At 52.3% G+C, this 25,661-nt stretch overlaps 1 protein-coding gene across 1 annotated transcript in view; it reads left to right on the top strand.

Moving 5' to 3' along the window:
- GINS2 (GINS complex subunit 2) overlaps window positions 1-25,661 on the top strand; it is a 37,050-nt gene that overhangs the window by 6,102 nt on the left and 5,287 nt on the right. Inside the window, exons 2-3 of the mRNA XM_077288854.1 lie at window positions 23,218-23,332; window positions 23,867-23,966. Of these exons, the coding sequence (XP_077144969.1) occupies window positions 23,218-23,332; window positions 23,867-23,966 (215 nt within the window). The remainder of the gene's footprint in view (window positions 1-23,217; window positions 23,333-23,866; window positions 23,967-25,661) is intronic.

The following is a 25,661-nucleotide window of genomic DNA, read 5'->3' as shown; positions in this document are numbered from 1 at the left end:
CAGTATATGACACAGCCCACGCAGTATATGACACAGCCCACGCAGTATATGACACAGCCCACGCAGTATATGACACAGCCCACGCAGTATATGACACAGCCCACGCAGTATATGACACAGCCCACGCAGTATATGACACAGCCCACGCAGTATATGACACAGCCCACGCAGTATATGACACAGCCCACGCAGTATATGACACAGCCCACGCAGTATATGACACAGCCCACGCAGTATATGACACAGCCCACGCAGTATATGACACAGCCCACGCAGTATATGACACAGCCCACGCAGTATATGACACAGCCCACGCAGTATATGACACAGCCCACGCAGTATATGACACAGCCCACGCAGTATATGACACAGCCCACGCAGTATATGACACAGCCCACGCAGTATATGACACAGCCCACGCAGTATATGACACAGCCCACGCAGTATATGACACAGCCCACGCAGTATATGACACAGCCCACGCAGTATATGACACAGCCCACGCAGTATATGACACAGCCCACGCAGTATATGACACAGCCCACGCAGTATATGACACAGCCCACGCAGTATATGACACAGCCCACGCAGTATATGACACAGCCCACGCAGTATATGACACAGCCCACGCAGTATATGACACAGCCCACGCAGTATATGACACAGCCCACGCAGTATATGACACAGCCCACGCAGTATATGACACAGCCCACGCAGTATATGACACAGCCCACGCAGTATATGACACAGCCCACGCAGTATATGACACAGCCCACGCAGTATATGACACAGCCCACGCAGTATATGACACAGCCCACGCAGTATATGACACAGCCCACGCAGTATATGACACAGCCCACGCAGTATATGACACAGCCCACGCAGTATATGACACAGCCCACGCAGTATATGACACAGCCCACGCAGTATATGACACAGCCCACGCAGTATATGACACAGCCCACGCAGTATATGACACAGCCCACGCAGTATATGACACAGCCCACGCAGTATATGACACAGCCCACGCAGTATATGACACAGCCCACGCAGTATATGACACAGCCCACGCAGTATATGACACAGCCCACGCAGTATATGACACAGCCCACGCAGTATATGACACAGCCCACGCAGTATATGACACAGCCCACGCAGTATATGACACAGCCCACGCAGTATATGACACAGCCCACGCAGTATATGACACAGCCCACGCAGTATATGACACAGCCCACGCAGTATATGACACAGCCCACGCAGTATATGACACAGCCCACGCAGTATATGACACAGCCCACGCAGTATATGACACAGCCCACGCAGTATATGACACAGCCCACGCAGTATATGACACAGCCCACGCAGTATATGACACAGCCCACGCAGTATATGACACAGCCCACGCAGTATATGACACAGCCCACGCAGTATATGACACAGCCCACGCAGTATATGACACAGCCCACGCAGTATATGACACAGCCCACGCAGTATATGACACAGCCCACGCAGTATATGACACAGCCCACGCAGTATATGACACAGCCCACGCAGTATATGACACAGCCCACGCAGTATATGACACAGCCCACGCAGTATATGACACAGCCCACGCAGTATATGACACAGCCCACGCAGTATATGACACAGCCCACGCAGTATATGACACAGCCCACGCAGTATATAGCAGCGACGCAGTATATAACATAGCCCACGCAGTATATAGCAGTGTGGGCACCATATCCATGTTAAAAAAAAAAAAAAAATTAAAATAAAAAATAGTTATATACTCAACTCCGGCGTCCAGCGAAGCTGTCCCGATGCACGCGCTGCTGCCGCCAGCTTCCGTTCCCAGAGATGCATTGCGAAATTACCCAGATGACTTAGCGGTCTTGCGAGACCGCTAAGTCTCCTGGGTACTTTCGCAATGCATCTCTGGGAACGGAAGCTGGCGGCAGCCGCGCGCACTGGCGGATGACGGAAGGTGAGAATAGCAGGTTTTTTGGTTTTTTTTATTATTTTTAACATTAGATCTTTTTACTATTTCTGTGTGATGTGCAATATGTTAGTATTTGGGGCCCCATTTTAAACTTTTGCCTAGGGCCCCACTTTGCCTAAAACCGGCCCTGCCAGTCACATAGTATACTGCATATCCCTGTAAAAAAAAAAAAAAAGAATTAAAATAAAAAATAGTTACATACTCACCTCCTGGAGCGGCCGGTACACGATGCTTGTTGCACCTCCTGGAGCGGCCGGTACACGATGCTTGTTGCACCTCCTGGAGCGGCCGGTACCCGATGCTTGTTGCGCGCTCCGGTCCCAAGAGTGCATTGCGGTCTCATGAGATGATGACGTAGCGGTGTCGTGAGACCGCACGTCATCATCTCGCGAGACCGCAATGCATGCAGCGGTGACCGTGGCGTCGCGCGGAGAGGGAAAGGCCGGTTCCTGATCCGGAGGGGCCACCGGAGGGTGAGTATGTTTTTTTTTATTATTTTTAATATTAGATATTTTTACTATTCGTGCTGCATAAGCAGCATCAATAGTAAAAAGGTGGTCACACAGGGTTAATAGCAGCGTTAACCGAGTGCGTTACACCGCGGTCAACGCTGCCATTAACCCTGTGTGAGCGCTGACCGGAGGAGAGTATGCGGGCGCCGGGCAGTGAGTGCGGGGAGTAAGGAGCGGCCATTTTCTTCCATACTGTGCGCGTCGCTGATTGGTCGCGGCAGCTATGACAGGCAGCTGCCGAGACCAATCAGCGAACGAATAACGGTGACAGAAAGACGGAAGCGCCCTTAGACAATTATATAGTAGATTACCCCGCTCACCAATTCGGACCTCGAGTGGCCCCGCCCTCCAAACCAGCGCCTGAGGGGCACCCAAGTGTGAAAGTCTTGCTGGGGCAACCCGGGCACCATTCCAAAGCACTATCTGTAGTTCCTTCAGGAAATACCCATCTAGTTATAGTGCTTTGGAACAAAGCACTATACTGTTATTCCATCGTGGTAAACTTCTTATTATAGTGCTTTGGAACAAAGCACTATACTGTTATTCCATCGTGGTAAACTTCTTATTATTATAGTGCTTTGGAACAAAGCACTATACTGTTATTCCACCGTGGTAAACTTCTTATTATAGTGCTTTGGAACAAAGCACTATACTGTTATTCCACCGTGGATAACTTCTTATTATAGTGCTTTGGAACAAAGCACTATACTGTTATTCCACCGTGGATAACTTCTTATTATAGTGCTTTGGAACAAAGCACTATACTGTTATTCCACCGTGGATAACTTCTTCTTCTTCTTATTATAGTGCTTTGGAACAAAGCACTATACTGTTATTCCACCGTGGTAAACTTCTTCTTATTCTTATTATTCAGTCCGCACGTAATGCGGCCCGAACCGCTAAACTCACAGACTCCAGTGAGGTGTCATTTCGAAGCCAGCGTCCCCAAGAGGTGTGCTAAGTATTTTTCGTGCCGATCGGATTTGTAGTTTTTGCGCAATTTGTGTTTGAAAAAAGTCTTTCAATGCGTTTCAATAGGGAAATTGTCCCATACGTTTATAATGGGCTGGTTTCTGAGGCAATTTCTAAAAATAACTGCCACCTGGCTGATTAGCTCATTGATATGCGCAGTCAGACACAGTTACTATGCCAACGCCTATGAACTCTACATCAGCTCACAAGTTTTGTCAGATAATATCAGCTCTTAAAGTGACAGTACAGCACAATTCCAAAGCACTATCTGTAGTCTTATGATTATTAGACTGTGGCCCGATTCTAACTCATCGGGTATTCTAGAATATGCATGTCCACGTAGTATATTGCACAGCCACGCAGTATACAGTGCAGAGCCGCGCAGTACACAGCGCAGAGCCGCGTACTACACAGCGCAGAGCCGCGCAGTATAACGCGCAGAGCCGCGCAGTACACAGCGCAGAGCCGCGCAGTACACAGCGCAGAGCCGTGCAGTACACAGCGCAGAGCCGCGCAGTATAAAGCGCAGAGCCGCGCAGTACACAGCGCAGAGCCGCGCAGTACACAGCGCAGAGCCGTGCAGTACACAGCGCAGAGCCGCGCAGTATAAAGCGCAGAGCCGTGCAGTTCACAGCGCAGAGCCGCGCAGTACACAGCGCAGAGCCGCGCAGTACACAGCGCAGAGCCGCGCAGTATAAAGCGCAGAGCCGCGCAGTACACAGCGCAGAGCCGCGCAGTACACAGCGCAGAGCCGTGCAGTACACAGCGCAGAGCCGCGCAGTATAAAGCGCAGAGCCGTGCAGTACACAGCGCAGAGCCGTGCAGTACACAGCGCAGAGCCGCGCAGTACACAGCGCAGAGCCGTGCAGTACACAGCGCAGAGCCGCGCAGTATAAAGCGCAGAGCCGTGCAGTACACAGCGCAGAGCCGCGCAGTACACAGCGCAGAGCCGCGCAGTACACAGCGCAGAGCCGCGCAGTACACAGCGCAGAGCCGCGCAGTACACAGCGCAGAGCCGCGCAGTACACAGCGCAGAGCCGTGCAGTACACAGCGCAGAGCCGCGCAGTACACAGCGCAGAGCCGCGCAGTACACAGCGCAGAGCCGCGCAGTACACAGCGCAGAGCCGTGCAGTACACAGCGCAGAGCCGCGCAGTATAAAGCGCAGAGCCGTGCAGTACACAGCGCAGAGCCGCGCAGTACACAGCGCAGAGCCGTGCAGTACACAGCGCAGAGCCGTACAGTATAAAGCGCAGAGCCGTGCAGTTCACAGCGCAGAGCCGCGCAGTACACAGCGCAGAGCCGCGCAGTACACAGCGCAGAGCCGCGCAGTATAAAGCGCAGAGCCGCGCAGTACACAGCGCAGAGCCGCGCAGTACACAGCGCAGAGCCGTGCAGTACACAGCGCAGAGCCGCGCAGTATAAAGCGCAGAGCCGTGCAGTACACAGCGCAGAGCCGCGCAGTACACAGCGCAGAGCCGTGCAGTACACAGCGCAGAGCCGCGCAGTATAAAGCGCAGAGCCGTGCAGTACACAGCGCAGAGCCGCGCAGTACACAGCGCAGAGCCGCGCAGTACACAGCGCAGAGCCGCGCAGTATAAAGCGCAGAGCCGCGCAGTACACAGCGCAGAGCCGCGCAGTACACAGCGCAGAGCCGTGCAGTACACAGCGCAGAGCCGCGCAGTACACAGCGCAGAGCCGTGCAGTACACAGCGCAGAGCCGCGCAGTATAAAGCGCAGAGCCGTGCAGTACACAGCGCAGAGCCGCGCAGTACACAGCGCAGAGCCGTGCAGTACACAGCGCAGAGCCGCGCAGTATAAAGCGCAGAGCCGCGCAGTACACAGCGCAGAGCCGCGCAGTACACAGCGCAGAGCCGTGCAGTACACAGCGCAAAGCCGCGCAGTATAAAGCGCAGAGCCGCGCAGTACACAGCGCAGAGCCGCGCAGTACACAGCGCAGAGCCGCGCAGTATAAAGCGGAGAGCCGCGCAGTACACAGCGCAGAGCCGAGCAGTACACAGCGCAGAGCCGCGCAGTAGACAGCGCAGAGCCGTGCAGTACAGAGCGCAGAGCCGCACAGTATAAAGCGCAGAGCCGCGCAGTATACCGCGCAGAGCCGTGCAGTACACAGCGCAGAGCCGCGCAGTATAAAGCGCAGAGCCGCGCAGTACACAGCGCAGAGCCGCGCAGTACACAGCGCAGAGCCGCGCAGTACACAGCGCAGAGCCGCGCAGTACACAGCGCAGAGCCGCGCAGTACACAGCGCAGAGCCGCGCAGTACACAGCGCAGAGCCGCGCAGTACACAGCGCAGAGCCGCGCAGTACACAGCGCAGAGCCGCGCAGTACACAGCGCAGAGCCGCGCAGTACACAGCGCAGAGCCGCGCAGTACACAGCGCAGAGCCGCGCAGTACACAGCGCAGAGCCGCGCAGAGCCGCGCAGTACACAGCGCAGAGCCGCGCAGTACACAGCGCAGAGCCGCGCAGTACACAGCGCAGAGCCGCGCAGTACACAGCGCAGAGCCGTGCAGTACACAGCGCAGAGCCGCGCAGTATAAAGCGCAGAGCCGCGCAGTACACAGCGCAGAGCCGCGCAGTACACAGCGCAGAGCCGCGCAGTACACAGCGCAGAGCCGCGCAGTACACAGCGCAGAGCCGCGCAGTACACAGCGCAGAGCCGCGCAGTACACAGCGCAGAGCCGCGCAGTACACAGCGCAGAGCCGCGCAGAGCCGCGCAGTACACAGCGCAGAGCCGTGCAGTACACAGCGCAGAGCCGCGCAGTACACAGCGCAGAGCCGCGCAGTACACAGCGCAGAGCCGTGCAGTACACAGCGCAGAGCCGCGCAGTATAAAGCGCAGAGCCGCGCAGTACACAGCGCAGAGCCGCGCAGTACACAGCGCAGAGCCGCGCAGTACACAGCGCAGAGCCGCGCAGTACACAGCGCAGAGCCGCGCAGTATAAAGCGCAGAGCCGCGCAGTACATAGCGCAGAGCCGCGCAGTACACAGCGCAGAGCCGCGCAGTACACAGCGCAGAGCCGCGCAGTATAAAGCGCAGAGCTGTGCAGTACACAGCGCAGAGCCGCGCAGTACACAGCGCAGAGCCGTGCAGTACACAGCGCAGAGCCGCGCAGTATAAAGCGCAGAGCCGTGCAGTACACAGCGCAGAGCCGCGCAGTACACAGCGCAGAGCCATGCAGTACACAGCGCAAAGCCGCGCAGTATAAAGCGCAGAGCCGCGCAGTACACAGCGCAGAGCCGCGTAGTACACAGCGCAGAGCCGCGCAGTATAAAGCGGAGAGCCGCGCAGTACACAGCGCAGAGCCGAGCAGTACACAGCGCAGAGCCGCGCAGTAGACAGCGCAGAGCCGTGCAGTACAGAGCGCAGAGCCGCACAGTATAAAGCGCAGAGCCGCGCAGTATACCGCGCAGAGCCGCGCAGTACACAGCGCAGAGCCGCGCAGTACACAGCGCAGAGCCGCGCAGTATAAAGCGCAGAGCCGTGCAGTACACAGCGCAGAGCCGCGCAGTACACAGCGCAGAGCCGCGCAGTACACAGCGCAAAGCCGCGCAGTATAAAGCGCAGAGCCGCGCAGTACACAGCGCAGAGCCGCGCAGTACACAGCGCAGAGCCGCGCAGTATAAAGCGCAGAGCCGCGCAGTACACAGCGCAGAGCCGAGCAGTACACAGCGCAGAGCCGCGCAGTAGACAGCGCAGAGCCGCGCAGTACAGAGCGCAGAGCCGCACAGTATAAAGCGCAGAGCCGCGCAGTATACCGCGCAGAGCCGCGCAGTACACAGCGCAGAGCCGTGCAGTACACAGCGCAGAGCCGCGCAGTATAAAGCGCAGAGCCGTGCAGTACACAGCGCAGAGCCGCGCAGTACACAGCGCAGAGCCGCGCAGTACACAGCGCAAAGCCGCGCAGTATAAAGCGCAGAGCCGCGCAGTACACAGCGCAGAGCCGCGCAGTACACAGCGCAGAGCCGCGCAGTATAAAGCGCAGAGCCGCGCAGTACACAGCGCAGAGCCGCGCAGAGCCGCGCAGTACACAGCGCAGAGCCGCGCAGTACACAGCGCAGAGCCGCGCAGTACACAGCGCAGAGCCGCGCAGTACACAGCGCAGAGCCGTGCAGTACACAGCGCAGAGCCGCGCAGTATAAAGCGCAGAGCCGTGCAGTACACAGCGCAGAGCCGCACAGTACACAGCGCAGAGCCGCGCAGTACACAGCGCAGAGCCGCGCAGTATAAAGCGCAGAGCCGCGCAGTACACAGCGCAGAGCCGCGCAGTACACAGCGCAGAGCCGTGCAGTACACAGCGCAGAGCCGCGCAGTATAAAGCGCAGAGCCGTGCAGTACACAGCGCAGAGCCGCGCAGTACACAGCGCAGAGCCGTGCAGTACACAGCGCAGAGCCGTGCAGTACACAGCGCAGAGCCGCGCAGTATAAAGCGCAGAGCCGTGCAGTACACAGCGCAGAGCCGTGCAGTACACAGCGCAGAGCCGTGCAGTACACAGCGCAGAGCCGTGCAGTACACAGCGCAGAGCCGCGCAGTATAAAGCGCAGAGCCGCGCAGTACACAGCGCAGAGCCATGCAGTACACAGCGCAAAGCCGCGCAGTATAAAGCGCAGAGCCGCGCAGTACACAGCGCAGAGCCGCGCAGTATAAAGCGGAGAGCCGCGCAGTACACAGCGCAGAGCCGAGCAGTACACAGCGCAGAGCCGCGCAGTAGACAGCGCAGAGCCGTGCAGTACAGAGCGCAGAGCCGCACAGTATAAAGCGCAGAGCCGCGCAGTATACCGCGCAGAGCCGCGCAGTATACCGCGCAGAGCCGCGCAGTACACAGCGCAGAGCCGTGCAGTACACAGCGCAGAGCCGCGCAGTATAAAGCGCAGAGCCGCGCAGTACACAGCGCAGAGCCGCGCAGTATAAAGCGCAGAGCCGCGCAGTACACAGCGCAGAGCCGCGCAGTACACAGCGCAGAGCCGCGCAGTACACAGCGCAGAGCCGTGCAGTACACAGCGCAGAGCCGCGCAGTATAAAGCGCAGAGCCGTGCAGTACACAGCGCAGAGCCGCGCAGTACACAGCGCAGAGCCGTGCAGTACACAGCGCAGAGCCGCGCAGTATAAAGCGCAGAGCCGTGCAGTACACAGCGCAGAGCCGCGCAGTACACAGCGCAGAGCCGTGCAGTACACAGCGCAGAGCCGCGCAGTATACAGCGCAGAGCCGTGCAGTACACAGTGCAGAGCCGCGCAGTACACAGCGCAGAGCCGCGCAGTATACAGCGCAGACACGCGCAGTACACAGCACGGACACGCGCAGTACACAGCGCAGAGCCGCGCAGTACACAGTGCAGAGCCGCGTAGTATACAGCGAAGAGCCACGCAGTATATAGCGCAGAGCCACGCAGTATATAGCGCAGAGCCGCACAGTACAAAGCGCAGAGCCGTGCAGTATACAGCGCAGAGCCGCGCAGTATACAGCGCAGAACGCGCAGTACACAGCGCAGAGCCGCGCAGTACACAGCGCAGAGCCGCGCAGTACACAGCGCAGAGCCGCGCAGTACACAGCGCAGAGCCGCGCAGTACACAGCGCAGAGCCGCGCAGTACACAGCGCAGAGCCGCGCAGTACACAGCGCAGAGCCGCGCAGTATACAGCGCAGAGCCGCGCAGTATACAGCGCAGAGCCACGTAGTATACAGCGCAGAGCCGCGTAGTATACAGCGCAGAGCCACGCAGTATACAGCGCAGAGCCACGCAGTATACAGCGCAGAGCCACGTAGTTATACTGCCCAGTCACGTAGTATATTGTCCAGTCACATAGTATTCTGCATATCCCTGTTAAAAAAAAAAAAAAAGAATTAAAATAAAAAAGTTACATACTCACCTCCTGGAGCGGCCGGTATCTGATGGTTGTTGCACCTCCTAGATCGGCCGGTACACGATGCTTGTTGCACCTGGAGTGGCCGGTACCCGATGCTTGTTGCGCGCTCCGGTCCCAAGAGTGCATTGCGGTCTCACGAGATGATGACGTAGCGGTGTTGTGAGACAGAAAGACGGAAGTGCCCTTAGACAATTAGATAGTAGATTACCCCGCTCACCAATTCGGAACCCGAGAGGCCCGGCCCACCAAATCGGACCCCGAGGGGCCCGGCCCACCAAATCGGACCCAGAGTGGCTCCGCCCACCAAATCGGACCCAGAGTGACCCCTTCCACCAAATCAGACCCAGAGTGACCCCTTCCACCAAATCGGACCCAGAGTGACCCCTTCCACCAAATCGGGCCCAGAGTGACCCCTTCCACCAAATCGGGCCCAGAGTGACCCCTTCCACCAAATCGGGCCCAGAGTGACCCCTTCCACCAAATCGGGCCCAGAGTGACCCCTTCCACCAAATCGGGCCCAGAGTGACCCCTTCCACCAAATCGGGCCCAGAGTGACCCCTTCCACCAAATCGGGCCCAGAGTGACCCCTTCCACCAAATCGGGCCCAGAGTGACCCCTTCCACCAAATCGGGCCCAGAGTGACCCCTTCCACCAAATCGGGCCCAGAGTGACCCCTTCCACCAAATCGGGCCCAGAGTGACCCCTTCCACCAAATCGGGCCCAGAGTGACCCCGCCCACCAAATCGGACCCAGAGTGACCCCACCCACCAAATCGGACCCTGAGGTGCCCAGCCCACCAAATCAGACCCTGAGGTGCCCAGCCCACCAAATCGGACCGAGTGACCCCACCCACCAAATTGGTCCCTAAGGTGCCCCGCCCACCAAATCGGACCCAGAGTGGCTCCGCCCACCGAATCGGACCCAGAGTGGCCGCGCCCACAGAATCGGACCAAAAGTGACCCCGCCCACCGAATTGGATTTAGATTTACCCCGTCCACAAAATCAGACCCAGATTGACCCAACCCACCAAATCGGACCGCCTGAGGGGCACCCAAGTGTCAAAGTCTTGCAGGGGCAGCCCGGGCACCATTCCAAAGCACTATCTGTAGTTCCTTCAGGAAATACCCATCTAGTTATAGTGCTTTGGAACAAAGCACTATACTGTTATTCCACCGTGGATAACTTCTTCTTATTCTTATTATTCAGTCCGCACGTAATGCGGCCCGAACCGCTAAACTCACAGACTCCAGTGAGGTGTCATTTCGAAGCCAGCGTTCCTGAGAGGTGTGCTAAGTATTTTTCGTGCCGATCGGATTTGTAGTTTTTGCGCAATTTGTGTTTGAAAAAAGTCTTTCAATGCGTTTCAATGGAGAAATTTTCCTATACGTTTATAATGGGCTGGTTTCTGAGGCAATTTCTAAAAATAACTGCCACCTGGCTGATTAGCTCATTGATATGCGCAGTCAGACACAGTTACTATGCCAACGCCTATGAAATCTACATCAGCTCACCAGGTCACAAGTTTTGTCAGATAATATCAGCTCTTAAAGTGACAGTACAGCACAATTCCAAACCACTATCTGTAGTCTTATAATTATTAGATGGTGGCCCGATTCTAACTCATCGGGTATTCTAGAATATGCATGTCCACGTAGTATATTGCACAGCCACGCAGTATACAGTGCAGAGCCGCGCAGTACACAGCGCAGAGCCGCGCAGTACACAGCGCAGAGCCGCGCAGTATAAAGCGCAGAGCCGCGCAGTACACAGCGCAGAGCCGCGCAGTACACAGCGCAGAGCCGCGCAGTATAAAGCGCAGAGCCGTGCAGTACACAGCGCAGAGCCGCGCAGTACACAGCGCAGAGCAGTGCAGTACACAGCGCAGAGCCGCGCAGTATAAAGCGCAGAGCCGTGCAGTACACAGCGCAGAGCCGCGCAGTACACAGCGCAGAGCCGCGCAGTACACAGCGCAGAGCCGTGCAGTACACAGCGCAGAGCCGCGCAGTACACAGCGCAGAGCCGTGCAGTACACAGCGCAGAGCCGCGCAGTATAAAGCGCAGAGCCGTGCAGTACACAGCGCAGAGCCGCGCAGTATAAAGCGCAGAGCCGCGCAGTACACAGCGCAGAGCCGCGCAGTACACAGCGCAGAGCCGTGCAGTACACAGCGCAGAGCCGCGCAGCATACAGCGCAGAGCCGTGCAGTACACAGCGCAGAGCCGTGCAGTACACAGCGCAGAGCCGCGCAGTACACAGCGCAGAGCCGCGCAGTACACAGCGCAGAGCCATGCAGTACACAGCGCAAAGCCGCGCAGTATAAAGCGCAGAGCCGCGCAGTACACAGCGCAGAGCCGCGCAGTACACAGCGCAGAGCCGCGCAGTACACAGCGCAGAGCCGCGCAGTACACAGCGCAGAGCCGCGCAGTACACAGCGCAGAGCCGCGCAGTACACAGCGCAGAGCCGCGCAGTACACAGCGCAGAGCCGCGCAGTACACAGCGCAGAGCCGCGCAGTGCACAGCACGGACACGCGCACTACACAGCGCAGAGCCGCGCAGTACACAGCGCAGAGCCGCGTAGTATACAGCGAAGAGCCACGCAGTATATAGCGCAGAGCCGCGCAGTACAAAGCGCAGAGCTGCGCAGTATACAGCGCAGAGCCGCGCAGTATACAGCGCAGAGCCGCGCAGTATACAGCGCAGAACGCGCAGTACACAGTGCAGAGCCGCGCAGTACACAGCGCAGAGCCGTTCAGTACACAGCGCAGAGCCGCGTAGTATACAGCGCAGAGCCACGCAGTATACAGCACAGAGCCACGCAGTATACAGCGCAGAGCCACGTAGTTATACTGCCCAGTCACGTAGTATATTGTCCAGTCACATAGTATACTGCATATCCCTGTTAAAAAAAAAAAAGAATTAAAATAAAAAAGTTACATACTCACCTCCTGGAGCGGCCGGTATCTGATGGTTGTTGCACCTCCTAGAGTGGCCGGTACACGATGCTTGTTGCACCTGGAGTGGCCGGTACCCGATGCTTGTTGCGCGCTCCGGTCCCAAGAGTGCATTGCGGTCTCACGAGATGATGACGTAGCGGTGTTGTGAGACAGAAAGACGGAAGTGCCCTTAGACAATTAGATAGTAGATTACCCCGCTCACCAATTCGGAACCCGAGAGGCCCGGCCCACCAAATCGGACCCCGAGGGGCCCGGCCCACCAAATCGGACCCAGAGTGACCCCGCCCCTAAATCAGACCCAGAGTGACCCCGCCCACCAAATCGGACCCAGAGTGGCTCCGCCCACCAAATCGGACCCAGAGTGACCCCTTCCACCAAATCAGACCCAGAGTGACCCCTTCCACCAAATCGGACCCAGAGTGACCCCTTCCACCAAATCGGGCCCAGAGTGACCCCGCCCACCAAATCGGACCCAGAGTGACCCCACCCACCAAATCGGGCCCAGAGTGACCCCGCCCACCAAATCGGACCCAGAGTGACCCCACCCACCAAATCGGACCCTGAGGTGCCCAGCCCACCAAATCAGACCCTGAGGTGCCCAGCCCACCAAATCGGACCGAGTGACCCCACCCACCAAATTGGTCCCTAAGGTGCCCCGCCCACCAAATCGGACCCAGAGTGGCTCCGCCCACCGAATCGGACCCAGAGTGACCCCTTCCACCAAATCAGACCCAGAGTGACCCCTTCCACCAAATCGGACCCAGAGTGACCCCTTCCACCAAATCAGACCCAGAGTGACCCCTTCCACCAAATCGGGCCCAGAGTGACCCCTTCCACCAAATCGGGCCCAGAGTGACCCCTTCCACCAAATCGGACCCAGAGTGACCCCACCCACCAAATCGGACCCTGAGGTGCCCAGCCCACCAAATCAGACCCTGAGGTGCCCAGCCCACCAAATCGGACCGAGTGACCCCACCCACCAAATTGGTCCCTAAGGTGCCCCGCCCACCAAATCGGACCCAGAGTGGCTCCGCCCACCGAATCGGACCCAGAGTGGCCGCGCCCACAGAATCGGACCAAAAGTGACCCCGCCCACCGAATCGGACCTAGATTTACCCCGCCCACAAAATCAGACCCAGATTGACCCAACCCACCAAATCGGACCGCCTGAGGGGCACCCAAGTGTGAAAGTCTTGCAGGGGCAGCCCGGGCACCATTCCAAAGCACTATCTGTAGTTCCTTCAGGAAATACCCATCTAGTTATTATTATTCTTCTTATTATTCAGTCCGCACGTAATGCGGCCCGAACCGCTAAACTCACAGACTCCAGTGAGGTGTCATTTCGAAGCCAGCGTTCCTGAGAGGTGTGCTAAGTATTTTTCGTGTCGATCGGATTTGTAGTTTTGGCGCAATTTGCGTTTGAAAAAAGTGTCTCAATGCGTTTCAATAGGGAAATTTTCCAATACGTTTATAATGGGCCTGATTTCTGAGGCAATTTCTAAAAATAACTGCCACCTGGCTGATTAGCTCATTGATATGCGCAGTGAGACCCAGTTACTATGCCAACGCCTATAAACTCTACATCAGCCCACCAGGTCACAAGTTTTGTCAGATAATATCAGCTCTTAAAGTGACAGTAGAGCACAATTCCAAAACACTATCTGTAGTCTTATAATTATTGCCCCGCTCACCAAATCGGACCCAGCCCACCAAATCGGACCAGAGTGCCCCCTCTTGCCAAATCGGACCCAGTGGCGCCGCCCGCCAAGTTGGACCCAGAGTGGCGCCGCCCGCCGAGTCGGACCCAGAGTGGCGCCGCCCGCCGAGTCGGACCCAGAGTGGCGCCGCCCGCCGAGTCGGACCCAGAGTGGCGCCGCCCGCCGAGTCGGACCCAGAGTGGCGCCGCCCGCCGAGTCGGACCCAGAGTGGCGCCGCCCGCCGAGTCGGACCCAGAGTGGCGCCGCCCGCCGAGTCGGACCCAGAGTGGCGCCGCCCGCCGAGTCGGACCCAGAGTGGCGCCGCCCGCCGAGTCGGACCCAGAGTGGCGCCGCCCGCCGAGTCGGACCCAGAGTGGCGCCGCCCGCCGAGTCGGACCCAGAGTGGCGCCGCCCGCCGAGTCGGACCCAGAGTGGCGCCGCCCGCCGAGTCGGACCCAGAGTGGCGCCGCCCGCCGAGTCGGACCCAGAGTGGCGCCGCCCGCCGAGTCGGACCCAGAGTGGCGCCGCCCGCCGAGTCGGACCCAGAGTGGCGCCGCCCGCCGAGTCGGACCCAGAGTGGCGCCGCCCGCCGAGTCGGACCCAGAGTGGCGCCGCCCGCCGAGTCGGACCCAGAGTGGCGCCGCCCGCCGAGTCGGACCCAGAGTGGCGCCGCCCGCCGAGTCGGACCCAGAGTGGCGCCGCCCGCCGAGTCGGACCCAGAGTGGCGCCGCCCGCCGAGTCGGACCCAGAGTGGCGCCGCCCGCCGAGTCGGACCCAGAGTGGCGCCGCCCGCCGAGTCGGACCCAGAGTGGCGCCGCCCGCCGAGTCGGACCCAGAGTGGCGCCGCCCGCCGAGTCGGACCCAGAGTGGCGCCGCCCGCCGAGTCGGACCCAGAGTGGCGCCGCCCGCCGAGTCGGACCCAGAGTGGCGCCGCCCGCCGAGTCGGACCCAGAGTGGCGCCGCCCGCCGAGTCGGACCCAGAGTGGCGCCGCCCGCCGAGTCGGACCCAGAGTGGCGCCGCCCGCCGAGTCGGACCCAGAGTGGCGCCGCCCGCCGAGTCGGACCCAGAGTGGCGCCGCCCGCCGAGTCGGACCCAGAGTGGCGCCGCCCGCCGAGTCGGACCCAGAGTGGCGCCGCCCGCCGAGTCGGACCCAGAGTGGCGCCGCCCGCCGAGTCGGACCCAGAGTGGCTACAACTACCAAAACAGCGCCTGAGGGGAACCCAAGTGTGAAAGTCTTGCTGGGGCAACCCGGGCACCATTCCAAAGCACTATCTGTAGTTCCTTCAGGAAATACCCATCTAGTTCTTATTATTCAGTCCGCAGTTAATGCGGCCCGAACCGCTTCACTCACAGACTCCAGTGAGGTGTCATTTCGAAGCCAGCGTCCCCAAGAGGTGTGCTAAGTATTTTTCGTGTCGATCGGATTTGTAGTTTTGGCGCAATTTGCGTTTGAAAAAAGTGTTTCAATGCAATTCAATAGGGAAATTTTCCCATACGTTTATAATGGGCCTGATTTCTGAGGCAATTTCTAAAAATAACTGCCAACTGCCACCTGGCTGATTAGCTCATTGATATGCGCAGTCAGACTCAGTTACTATGCCAACGCCTACGAACTCTACCAAGACACAGTTTTGCCAGATAATATCAACTCTTAAAGTGACCCGCCCACCAAATCGGATCCCGAGGTGCGCCGCCCGCCAAATCGGACCCAGAGTGGCGCCGCCCGCCAAATCGGACCCAGAGTGGCGCCGCCCGCCAAATCGGACCCAGAGTGGCGCCGCCCGCCAAATCGGACCGCCTGAGGGGCACCCAAGTGTGAAAGTCTTGCAGGGGCAGCCCTGGCACCATTCCAAAGCACTATCTGTAGTTCCTTCAGGAAATACCCATCTAGTTTTATAAATGTTACTCAAATATATGTTCTATCAAACTATGAACAACAGTGATAAGCCGTTCTGCTGGAGATAAAGACATTTCTTACTTCTTGTGTGTCACTGTTCTCCACTGCCCTTATCTAATCTTATACTTGGTTAACCTCATGCTGCCCCAACCCCCCTACTTACAATGTATGAAACTGAAAGTGAAAATGTGTTGCAAATTCTTAGTAGTAAAGCTCCTCCTCTAGACTAGATGTTTACTAGGTGTGCGTCTTCCAAGCATCTCACAGCTGCTACTCAGAAGAGGAACTCTGTAAGAAGTATTATCCTTTCAACAAACTTTGCATCAGTTAACTGTGAGTACATGAGGAATAACAGTATTACTGACCACTATATCAGTTGTACGACCTGGCAATAATTTTGTACAATTGTTTTTAGGAAAAACAATTGTCATTTGGATTGTGAATGCAGAATTAAAAACCTGAGAATGTCAAAGAAGCGTCACATTAAATCCGCTGTATTTGAACATTTCACCATCACTCAAGATACACTGACAGACATAATGTTTTCTATGACAAATGATCCAGACGAAAACAAATGCTGTGAAGCCAAGATCAGTGCATATTCAGGCAAAGATAAAAATGCTCCTACCAGAGCTTCTAATCTAACGAGACATTTACAGCGCTTTCATCCAGAAGTAATGAAAGCAGTGGATGAGAGAGACTGCATCCAAGCCAATGAACCAGTGCCCAGCTCTTCCAGCCAAACAAAGGAGCAGAGAACTTTGCAGCCATCAGTTGCAAGATATTTTGTCAGTGACAAAGTTACTGTGACAATGACAGTAGATACATTTAAAAAAGAGATCATAGAGCTTGTTGTAAAGGATAGTGTGCCTATTTCATTATTTTCACGACCAGCTTTTATGTGTCTGAATGGGGAAATGGCCCGCAAGCTTGGTGTTTCTCTGGAGAGAGAGAGTATTAGAAAATTAGTAATCAAAGAAGCTTTTAAACAAAAGGAAGAACTTAAAAAAACTCTCAAGGGACGCTTTCTGTTTCTTAAAATGGATGCCTGCACATGTCACAGAGTGAACTATTTTGCCATCAATGTCCGATTTGTTTGTGACAAAAATGAAATAGTTACCAAGACATTGACAGTAAAAGACACCAAAGCTCATCACACCAGTGAGTTTCTCCAGGTCTTGGTGGAAAAGGTTCTGCAACACTATGAACTTAAAAAAGAGCAAGTTCTTTCTGTCGTAACTGAGAATGCTTCAAATATGATAAGTACTATTAAGCTAATGAATGAGAGTAATGATGGTGACCAGCAGCTAGAAGAACACTCTGGGTCCACAGACACAGAAATGTTTGAAATAGACGAACACTTTATTGTAACTGAGGAGCAAACTGAAGTTGCTTCAGATGAACAGCAACATGATAGCTTAGATCTTGTTGAAACTGTGTCAATACGTTCTTTCATTCATCACATGCGCTGTGTTGTGCATACGCTACAGCTGGCTATAAAAGACAGTCTGCAAGAAGGACATGCTGCTGCACTGATTGGCAAGGTGAGAAAATTGGCTACTGTTGCCAGAACCCCTCAAGTTGACTCAATTTTGAAGAGACGTGCTGGAAAAGGGGCAATTACACAGGTCAACAAAAAAAAAATTTTTTTCTGGTGTCCAAAATATTTTAATGAATTTGGGGTATTTTTGGGGTGCTGATTCTGAATATGCTATCAGTTTTGCCAGATTGGCTCAAGTTTTTGACATTTTTGGTATCTTATTTATAGCACTTGTTGGTAAATGCGACGCATCATCTCATTAATTTCTTTGGATTAGTACTTGAACTGAGCAGTTCTCAATATAGTTTTGTGTTAATTAGTGTTCTAAAAGTTTGTTCATAGCTTGATTTTTGCACTAACTTTATGTTGTTGTCTGTTTTCCAGTGAAAAGCATGAACTCATCAAGAAGAAGTTGTCTTAACGATCCAGACTCATTCTGTTACATTTGTGGTGAATACACACTGCCAAAACATAGAAGAAACATACCAAGACCAAGACAAGTTTTGGGCACCACACATAGTGTGCAAAGCATGTATCGAATTATTACGAAAATGGAGCAAAGGACAAAGAAAAAGCTTCAAATTTAGTGTTCCAATGGTGTGGAGAGAGCCAAAAAAATCATCATGATGACTGTTATTTCTGTGCAGTGCAAGTGCAAGGATTCAATAAGCATAAGAAACGAAAATGGGAGTAACATGGAATCTGCAAGAAGGCCTGTCCCTCATTGTGAAGATGTGCCTGTACCTGTGTTTACCATAAATAACAGTCATCATGATGATTTTTTGGCTCTCTCCACACCATTGGAACACCAAATTTGAAGCTTTTTCTTTGTCCTTTGCTCCATTTTCGTGATAATTCGATACATGCTTTGCACACTATGGTGCCCAAAACTTGTCTTGGTCCCCAAGCATAACCCCAAAATAGGCAAAATACACTTATTTTACGAAGTCTGTTATGTTTCTTCTATGTTTTGGCAGTGTGTATTCACCACAAATGTAACAGAATGAGTCTGGATCGTTAAGACAACTTCTTCTTGATGAGTTCATGCTTTTCACTGGAAAACAGACAACAACATAAAGTTAGTGCAAAAATCAAGCTATGAACAAACTTTTAGAACACTAATTAACACAAAACTATATTGAGAACTGCTCAGTTCAAGTACTAATCCAAAGAAATTAATGAGATGATGCGTCGCATTTACCAACAAGTGCTATAAATAAGATACCAAAAATCTCAAACTTGAGCCAATCTGGCAAAACTGATGACATATTCAGAATCAGCACCCCAAAAATACCCTAAATTCGATGAAATATCTTTGGCACCAAAAATGCTGTTGACCAGTGTTATTGATCAAGCCACACGATGGGGCAGTACTTACTTAATGATTCAGCGCTTGGTTGAACTGAAAACCTTTCTTGTAGACATGGATAACCCTCAACTGACGCTAAATGAAAGTCAGTGGAATCAGGTGACTGAGCTGGAAAAATTGCTAGTGCACCCATTTACAGTGACTAAAAAATTACAAGCAGAGGACTTAACTCCAGGTATTTTCTTTAAGGAGTGGAAGAACCTGATGTTTCGCCTGTCCCAAAGAGGAGGGTTAATTGCAAGTGGCATTGCTACATCAATGAAACGGAGAGAGGAGCTACTATTACAAAATAACATTCTTTTGGCAGCTGTTTATGTAGACCCAATGCATCGGATTCTTCTAGATGATCAACAGCTAACTAAAGGAAAAGAAGCTCTGTTTGAAATAGCAGTAAGGATGAAAGGGTTCCAGAACAGTCAGGAGGAACAAGAAGAATTTGGTCGTCCTGACACATCTTCACCCTCATCAACTGATGAAGAATTTAATTTCGAAAAATATTTGGATCACAAGGACCGTGCAAAGCGTTCCCGCATAGAAGAGTCATCCCCATCAAAGAACACAGCCAGTACATTTTCGCAGAATTTTTCATGTGCACTAAAAGAAATTGAGAAATTTGATCGTTCATCAAAAATAACAGTGCAACAAGCGATTCCTCTGTATCCTGACATTGTCAGAGATGTTGCCCGAGTGGTTACTGCTTTGCCACCAACCCAAGTTAGTGTAGAGAGGTTGTTCTCTGTTCTCAAAATAATTAGATCAGATTTGAGGGCATCCATGAAGGAGGATCTGACAGAGGCAATACTTTTTCTGAGGACAAATTTATAGATTTCTTCTTATTAACTGCATAACAGTGTTTATTGCATATTTACTTACAAGAGTTTAGAAAAGTTTCTAAAAGTTATTTGCTATATTCTAATTGTATTCTAATAAACATAGTTTTTGCTCTAAGTGGTCTGATTACTTATATGATGGTGAGAAACTGAATAAGCACGATGTTAATATTTTACAACAGTAAATTTATTGTTACAAATTGGCCATTTATGAAGGAGCCGGAGTCGGAACCTGATAAAATCTAGGAGTCTGAGTCGCAACTGTGGCTTACCGACTCCACAGCCCTGGTGACGACACTGCTGTATATTATACCGTCATATGGACGGTGGTGACGTCACTGCTGTATATTATACCGTCACATGGACGGAGGTGACGACACTTGTATATTATACCGTCATATGGATGGAGGTGAAGTCACTGCTGTATAGTATACCGTCATATGGACGGAGGTGAAGTCACTGCTGTATAGTATACCGTCATATGGACGGAGGTGAAGTCACTGCTGTATATTATACCGTCATATGGACGGAGGTGACGGCTCTACTGTATATTATACCGTCATACGGACGGATGTGACATCACTGCTGTATATTATACCGTCATACGGGCGGAGGTGACGTCACTGCTGTATATTATACCGTCATATGGACGGTGGTGACTTCACTGCTGTATATTATACCGTCATATGGATGGAGTTGACATCACTGCTGTATATGATACCGTGATATCGATGGTGGTGACGTCACTGGTGTATTTTATGCCGTCATATGGACGGAGGTGACGGCTCTACTGTATATTATACCGTCATATGGACGGATGTGACATCACTGCTGTATATTATACCGTCATATGGGCGGAGGTGACGTCACTGCTGTATATTATACCGTCATATGGACGGTGGTGACTTCACTGCTGTATATTATACCGTCATATGGACAGAGGTGACGTCACTGCTGCATATTATACCGTCATATGGACTGAGGTGACGTCCCTGCTGTATATTATACCGTCATATGGACGTAGGTGATGTCACTGCTGTATATTATACCGTCATATGGACGAAGGTGACGTCACTGCTGTATATTATACCGTCATATGGACGTAGGTGATGTCACTGCTGTATATTATACCGTCATATGGGCGGAGGTGACGTCACTGCTGTATATTATACCGTCATATGGACGGTGGTGACTTCACTGCTGTATATTATACCGTCATATGGACAGAGGTGACGTCACTGCTGTATATTATACCGTCATATGGAGGTAGGTGACGTCCCTGCTGTATATTATACCGTCATATGGAGGTAGGTGACGTCCCTGCTGTATATTATACCGTCATATGGACGTAGGTGATGTCACTGCTGTATATTATACCGTCATATGGACGAAGGTGACGTCACTGCTGTATATTATACCGTCATATGGACGGAGGTGACGTTACTGCTGTATATTATACCATCATATGGACGGAGGTGACGTTACTGCTGTATATTATACCGTCGTGTGTACGTATGTGACGTCACTACTGTATATTATACCGTCATATGGAGGTAGGTGACGTGACTCCTGTGTATTACACCGTCATATGGACGGAGGTGACGTTACTGCTGTATATTATACCGTCATGTGGACGGAGGTGACGTCACTGCTGTATATTATACCGTCATATGGTCGGAAGTGATGTCACTGCTGTATATTATACTGTCATATGGACCAAGGTGACGTCACTGCTGTATATTATAACGTCATATGGACGGAGGTGATGTCACTGCTGTGTATTAGAGAAATTGTAATGGTGTGCACTCGGCCTAGGGGACGAGGTGCTGGTGTAATGGACCAAAGGTCTCCAATACAGCAAAATATATAAGATTCACTGCAAACTCTTTAGTAATATAAAGTATAGTGTGAATTTTATTTAACACACAATCTGGGAGCGGAACAGAATATGCAACTTATGCGATCTATTTACAACGTTTCGGCTCAACCAGAGCCTTTGTCACGTGATCGCTGTGAAAAAAAAAAAAAAATCTCCCAGATTGTGTGTTAAATAAAATTCACACTATACTTTATATTACTAAAGAGTGTGCGGTGAATCTTATATATTTTACTGCTGTGTATTATACCGTCATATGGACGGAGGTGACGTCACTGCTGCGTATTATACCGTCATATGGACGGAGGTGACGTCACTGCTGTATGATACTGTCATATGGACGGAGGTGACGTCACTGCTGTATGATACTGTCATATGGACGGAGGTGACGGCTGTACTGTATATTCTGTCATATGGACGGAGGTGACATCACTGCTGTATATTATACCGTCATATGAACGGAGGTGACGTCACTGCTGTGTATTATACTGTCACATGGACGGAGGTGACGTCACTGCTGTGTATTATACCGTCACATGGACGGAGGTGACGTCACTGCTGTATATTATACCGTCATATGGACGGAGGTGACGTTACTGCTGTATATTATGGTATGTGACGTTACTGCTGTATATTATACCGTCATATGGAGGTAGGTGACGTCCCTGCTGTATATTATACCGTCATATGGACGGAGGTGACATCACCCCTGTATATTATACCGTCATATGGACAGAGGTGACATCACCCCTGTATATTATACCGTCATATGGTCGGAAGTGATGTAACTGCTGTATATTATACCATCATATGGACCAAGGTGACGTCACTGTATATTATACCGTCATATGGACGGAGGTGACATCACTGCTGTATATTATACCGTCATATGGACAGAGGTGACGTCACTGCTGCATATTATACCGTCATATGGACTGAGGTGATTTCACTGCTGTGTATTATACCGTCATATGGACGGAGTTGACGTCACTGCTGCGTATTATACCGTCATATGGACGGAGGTGACGTCACTGCTGTATATGATACTGTCATATGGACGGAGGTGACGGCTGTACTGTATATTCTGTCATATGGACGGAGGTGACGTCACTGCTGTATATGATACCGTCATATGGACGGAGGTGACGGCTGTACTGTATATTCTGTCATATGGACGGAGGTGATATCACTGCTGTATATTATACCGTCATATGGACGGAGGTGACGTCACTGCTGTATATTATACCGTCATATGGACGGAGGTGACGTCACTGCTGTATATTATACCGTCATATGGACGGAGGTGACATCACTGCTATATATTATACCGTCATATGGATGGAGGTGACGTCTCTCCTGTATAGTATACCGTCATATGAACAGAGGTGACGTCACTGCTGTGTTTTATACCGTCACATGGGCGAAGGTGACGTCACTCCAGTGTATTATACCGTCATATGGACGGAGGTGACGTCTCCCCTGTATATTATACCATCATATGGACGGAGGTGACGTCACTGCAGTATATTACACCGTCATATGGACAGTAGTGACTTCATTCCTATATGTTATAACTGCAGAGTCTCTCTCTCGCCGGGTTTATTGCTCGCTTTCTGTAGTCCCTTCTGGTGTGATTATCTGCCGGGTATAGATAGCTTCTTACTCATTTTCCTCTTTTTCTCCAGGGTGATCTCGGTCCCTTTAACCCCGGGCTCCCTGTGCAGGTGCCGCTGTGGCTCGCCATCAATCTGAAGCAGCGGCAGAAGTGTCGCATCGTACCTCCGGAGTGGATGGATGTTGGTAAGAGTCAGCTCTCCACTTGTATGGACATACATAGGGGTCTTCCTAGGCTGCATACAAGGAGCTATCACCAGGATATCGGGATTTGTGGCATACTGACTTCTCTTTCCCCAGAGAGATAGAGCTGCGCCCATCATCTCCTCGTTCTGTACATGGACAGAGTCCGAGCTCCTGTGCAACCGTCCTGGCCTCTGCTTTTATTGTGGAGCTGGAGGTGATACGGACGGTGGTGATGACAGCCCTTCTATATCTAGGGCTGGAACAAAACTTTTAGTGAAGGATAACATCTTGGGGAAGCCCTGTGCCTTTATCTGGCCCATATATCAGATGGTCCGATAGCTGTGGGTCCATTACGTGCCCCCATTCTTGTCTGACCACATGTCCTCTTAGTGCACAGGATCAGTCCTGGCGTCTCCTATCCTCTTTAGTAATATCCGTTTTGTAGATGTTATCCTGTGAAATGCTCATAAAGATTGTATAAACGGGAGATTAATGCAGATATAAAATATTCATTATATTCATCTTTAACTTTAGAGAAGCTGGAGGAAATGCGAGACAGTGAGCGGAGAGAAGATGCGTTCACGCCGATGCCAAATCCTCATTACATGGAGCTCACCAAGTTATTGTTAAACCAGTAAGTGCAATAATCCGTGCTCTGTATGTAATGTACCGGGAGGTGAGTGTCAGTAACTACAGAGGATCCCAGCACTCGTGTGAAGTCATCACCGATCACATACGATGTCAGCAGGCACAGGGTTATAGTTACCTAATGCAGTCCACGTTTAGGATGAGTTCACATCAGTGTTGGATTTCTCAGACGGACGTGACTGGGTCCGAGTGCAGCTCCAAACTCTGGACCATGGGCAATCCACACTCCTTGTTGTACTTGACTACTCATGAGCTGCGCTTTTATGAGTACTTGTATGAGGCGTCGGCCTTACAAATCAGAAATTCTGAGTTTAGTAGAGGGGTGTTCAGGACCCCTGTCTATCCTGGGCCGATAAAAGGCACGAGTGTCTGTTAAAAAAAAAAAAAAAAAAAAGGCACGTTCCCGAACATTGAACAGTGTAAGCAGGGCATCGGTCAGACAAACGAATGAGCAAATCACTCCATGGTCTGACTGAAAATACTGACACCTACACGTCTGCCCTGTACACACTGGGTATGCAGCCAAAGTATGCTGCTACCAAATGTATATTCGGACCCACTGTGCGAAATGGACTCAAATAATAATCTTTCTTCTTTTATTTTTTTATATAGCTCGAACATATTTCGCAGCGCTTTACAGTTTGCACACATTATCATCGCTGTCCCCAATGGGACTCACAACCTAAATTCCCTATCAGTATGTCTTTTGAATGTGGGAGGAAACCGAAGTACCCAGAGGAAAGCCACACAAACACGGGGAGAACATACAGACTCATTGCAGATGTTGTCCTTGGTGGGATTTGAACCCAGGACTCCAGCGCTGCAAAGCTACAGTGACTAACCACTGAGCCACCATACAGCGCTAACCACTGAGCCACTGTGCTGCCCTGTAAAAAAGACTGAGTTCACCCACATTGTCTCATGACGGACAAATGTGATACATTCACAGGAGAATCTGTCAATGTTTTATCGAAGCAGGTCCCTCAGAATTGAGGGACCCCTGATCCTCCTCTCTGACCAGAGCTGCGGCCACAGTGATAGGAGAGGTGGAAGCGCGGTTGTGGCTCTCTACATTTATTGGTATGGGATTTCTGATTACAGTTGATCAAATTGGGACGCCTGTACTAGAGGAAGGTGTGAGACTCAGGACTGGATATGCCGTAAGTGTCTGTCATCAGGCAAGCCCATCAAGGGTGCGTTGCCACAGGGCAAAAATGCAACAGTATTCTTTATGAAAAGTCCCGTGTTTTATCGTCCCGACATTGTGCACAAGATCTGTAGAATATAATGTACATGTTGCGGATGACATCTGTTGTGTGAACTGGGCCTTAGGTGCAGATCTTTGCAGGATGGGAGTTTATGCTGCTGATATTCCCTTACACTGGAGGAGCGGCGGTCCCTACAATTACACAGAATGCACATTGATTTCTCCGAGTCCAATGTAATGTGTTGTGATGCTGCAGGTATATTAAACGCCCATTATAAACTTCTATAACCAACTATAACTGATCGCTGAGGGTCTCGGCTGCAGGACCCCTTGTAATCTGCTCATCACAGATGGACCCTTATACAAGAGATTGTCTGAATGGCCATGACAATTACACTGTGTTCCAAATTATTATGCAAATTGGATTTAAGTGTCATAAAGATTTAATTGTTTTGTTTTTCAAATAAACTCGTG

The sequence above is a fragment of the Ranitomeya variabilis genome, chromosome 2, assembly GCF_051348905.1.
Source record: "Ranitomeya variabilis isolate aRanVar5 chromosome 2, aRanVar5.hap1, whole genome shotgun sequence".
Classification (NCBI taxonomy): Eukaryota; Metazoa; Chordata; class Amphibia; order Anura; family Dendrobatidae; genus Ranitomeya; species Ranitomeya variabilis.
This window is presented reverse-complemented; position numbering and strand designations above follow the sequence as displayed.